Source organism: Centruroides vittatus, unplaced genomic scaffold (assembly GCF_030686945.1).
Source record: "Centruroides vittatus isolate TY-2023 unplaced genomic scaffold, ASM3068694v2 contig_460, whole genome shotgun sequence".
NCBI lineage: Eukaryota > Metazoa > Arthropoda > Arachnida > Scorpiones > Buthidae > Centruroides > Centruroides vittatus.
The window spans coordinates 449443-451694 of record NW_027122256.1 but is presented as its reverse complement, the minus strand read 5'-3'; the positions used below and the strand labels follow the sequence as shown (position 1 = coordinate 451694).

General features: G+C 34.1%; 1 protein-coding gene across 1 annotated transcript; it reads left to right on the top strand.

Annotated features, from left to right (window-relative positions):
- Positions 1-203: 203 nt before the first annotated feature.
- On the top strand, positions 204-2015 carry LOC136977544 (zinc finger protein 862-like). The gene has a single exon (XM_067273042.1). The coding sequence runs from the start codon at positions 204-206 to the stop codon at positions 2013-2015; it is 1812 nt and encodes a 603-aa protein (XP_067129143.1).
- The last annotated feature ends 237 nt before the right edge of the window (positions 2016-2252 follow it).

Genomic DNA, 2252 nt, shown 5'->3' with positions numbered 1-2252 from the left:
AGGATGATAAATCTGAGAAGAAAGGAAAAAATTATCCTCAAAATTTTTGTGACAAGTGGCTATAAATGGGAGAATTTAAGACTTGGCTAAGACGATCTACAGTATACCCAAATAAAGCATTTTGTGCAGTATGCCAAAAAACCATATCTGGAAATGTTTGTCACCTTCGACGACATGCCACCAATACAAAACACAAACAAGCAATGAAGAGCCTTGAAACAGTAAAATCAGGAGGCCTACTAGAAGCTTTTCAAAGAAAATCAAACCAACAAGAAAAATTAGAAGCTGAGCTGAAATTAGCTATGTTTTGTGTAGAGCATAATCTTCCAATAAAGATTATGGATCACCTTCCTAAACTTATCCAGTCCGTATGCCATGATTCAAATATTGCCAAAGACCTAAAAGTAGCCCGAACGAAAATAACAGAACTCATTAAAGAAAAATTATCTGCGAAAAGCTGCGAAGAAATGACTTCAGTGTTACAAAATGTGAAATTTTCCTTAATTATTGATGAAACGACTGATATCTCCTCCACCAAATGCTTGGCAGTGATTGCTAGGTATTTTGATAACTCTTCTGGAAAAGCAAGGGATCGCTTTATGGGACTGTTGCAAGTTCAGCAAGCAACTGCTGAAGCTATCTATCATTCAATGATGGAACTTTTGATAAATTTAAATATTCCTGCACAAAATATGATTGGATTTGGTGCGGATAATGCCTCTGTGATGATGGGTGAATCTGGTGGTGTGAAAGCGTTAATTAAAAAGGACAATCCGAATATTTTTGTTCTTGGATGTGTATGCCATTCTTTTAGCTTATGTGTGTCGCAGGCTTGCAACAAACTTCCACGGACAATTGAAGACTTGGTTAGAAATATATATGCTTACTTTGCTCATAGCTCCAAGAGGATCAATGAACTTAGTGAATTTCAAAAATTTGTAGATGGCCAACCACATCGATTGTTACGTTTATCTCAGACAAGATGGCTATCCTGGCAGGCAGTAGTCAATAGAACCTTAGAACAATGGAATGCACTCACTCTTTATTTTACAGCAGCTGCTGTGGAAGATAACATACATACAGCACAGTTGTTACTGAAAGATTTACAGAATCCCTTTAATAAGTTGTATTTACATTTTTTATCTTACATTTTGGAACTCATCAACAAAATGAACCTTAATTTTCAAAGCGAGAGGCCACGTATTACATCACTTCTGCCAAACATATCTTCTCTGTTTAAAACAATTTTGCACAACTATCTGAAAAAAGATTATGTGGATTCAATACCGCTGAACAAGATAGACACTCAAAATTCACGACATTTTCAACGAATAGAAACAATATATCTTGGTGCAATGTGCGAAGTTCAGATTGCAAAGAATAAATTCCCTGAAAAAGACATGAAGCTATTTCTCTCAAGCATTCAGTCTTTCTATATTGTTTTAAGTGCAGAAATTAAAAAGAAATTTCCTTTTGATGATTTGATCTTGCAGGAAATAACAAAGTTGGAGCCAAAAATTGCTTTGTCTGGAAATGTTAGGTCAGTTGTAAACCTGGTAACACATTTTCCTAATATTGTGCCTGAACATGAGTATGAAGAGCTGAACACAGAATGGCAACTGCTGCCTGAAATTCGTGATAAGTTAACCAGTTGTGCAGTTGAAAACCTAGAAACTTTCTGGTATGAAGTAAATAAAATTAAAGATGACAATGGCGACGTGATGTTTCCAATACTTGGAAAGCTTTCAACAAGTTTGTTGAGTCTTCCCCACTCTAGTGCTTGTGTGGAAAGAGTCTTCTCACAACTTAATTTAATTAAGACAAAGATTCGCAATAGACTTCAGGTTGACACTTGTAATGCTTTTCTGCTATCAAAACAGTTATTAAAAACCCAAAACCGAAAATGTTACGATTGGATCCCAGAACTTAAAGAAACTCACCCAATAGCTATCCACGATACCGAAACAGAAGAGAATGAAGATGTAGACGACATAATACATCTGTTCAACTTGTAAGATAAGATTTGCAATTTTTTATACTTGTAGAATTGATTTTGCTAATTTTATTAAAGAAAGTTTTGTCTTACTATTCTTTTATTTAATTTAATGAAGTGCCTATGTGGCAGATTGAAAGTATACATATATATATTTTTTCATGAATACTTTGTTTACGTGCCTATATATAACCTATATATATATATATATTCACTTAAAGTATTTATGAATATGAATTTGAAATAAGCACAAAAACTT

Excerpts from the sequence above, each read along its gene's own strand:
- LOC136977544 (XM_067273042.1), top strand. The coding sequence starts at position 204 with ATGAAGAGCCTTGAAACAGTAAAATCAGGAGGCCTACTAGAAGCTTTT.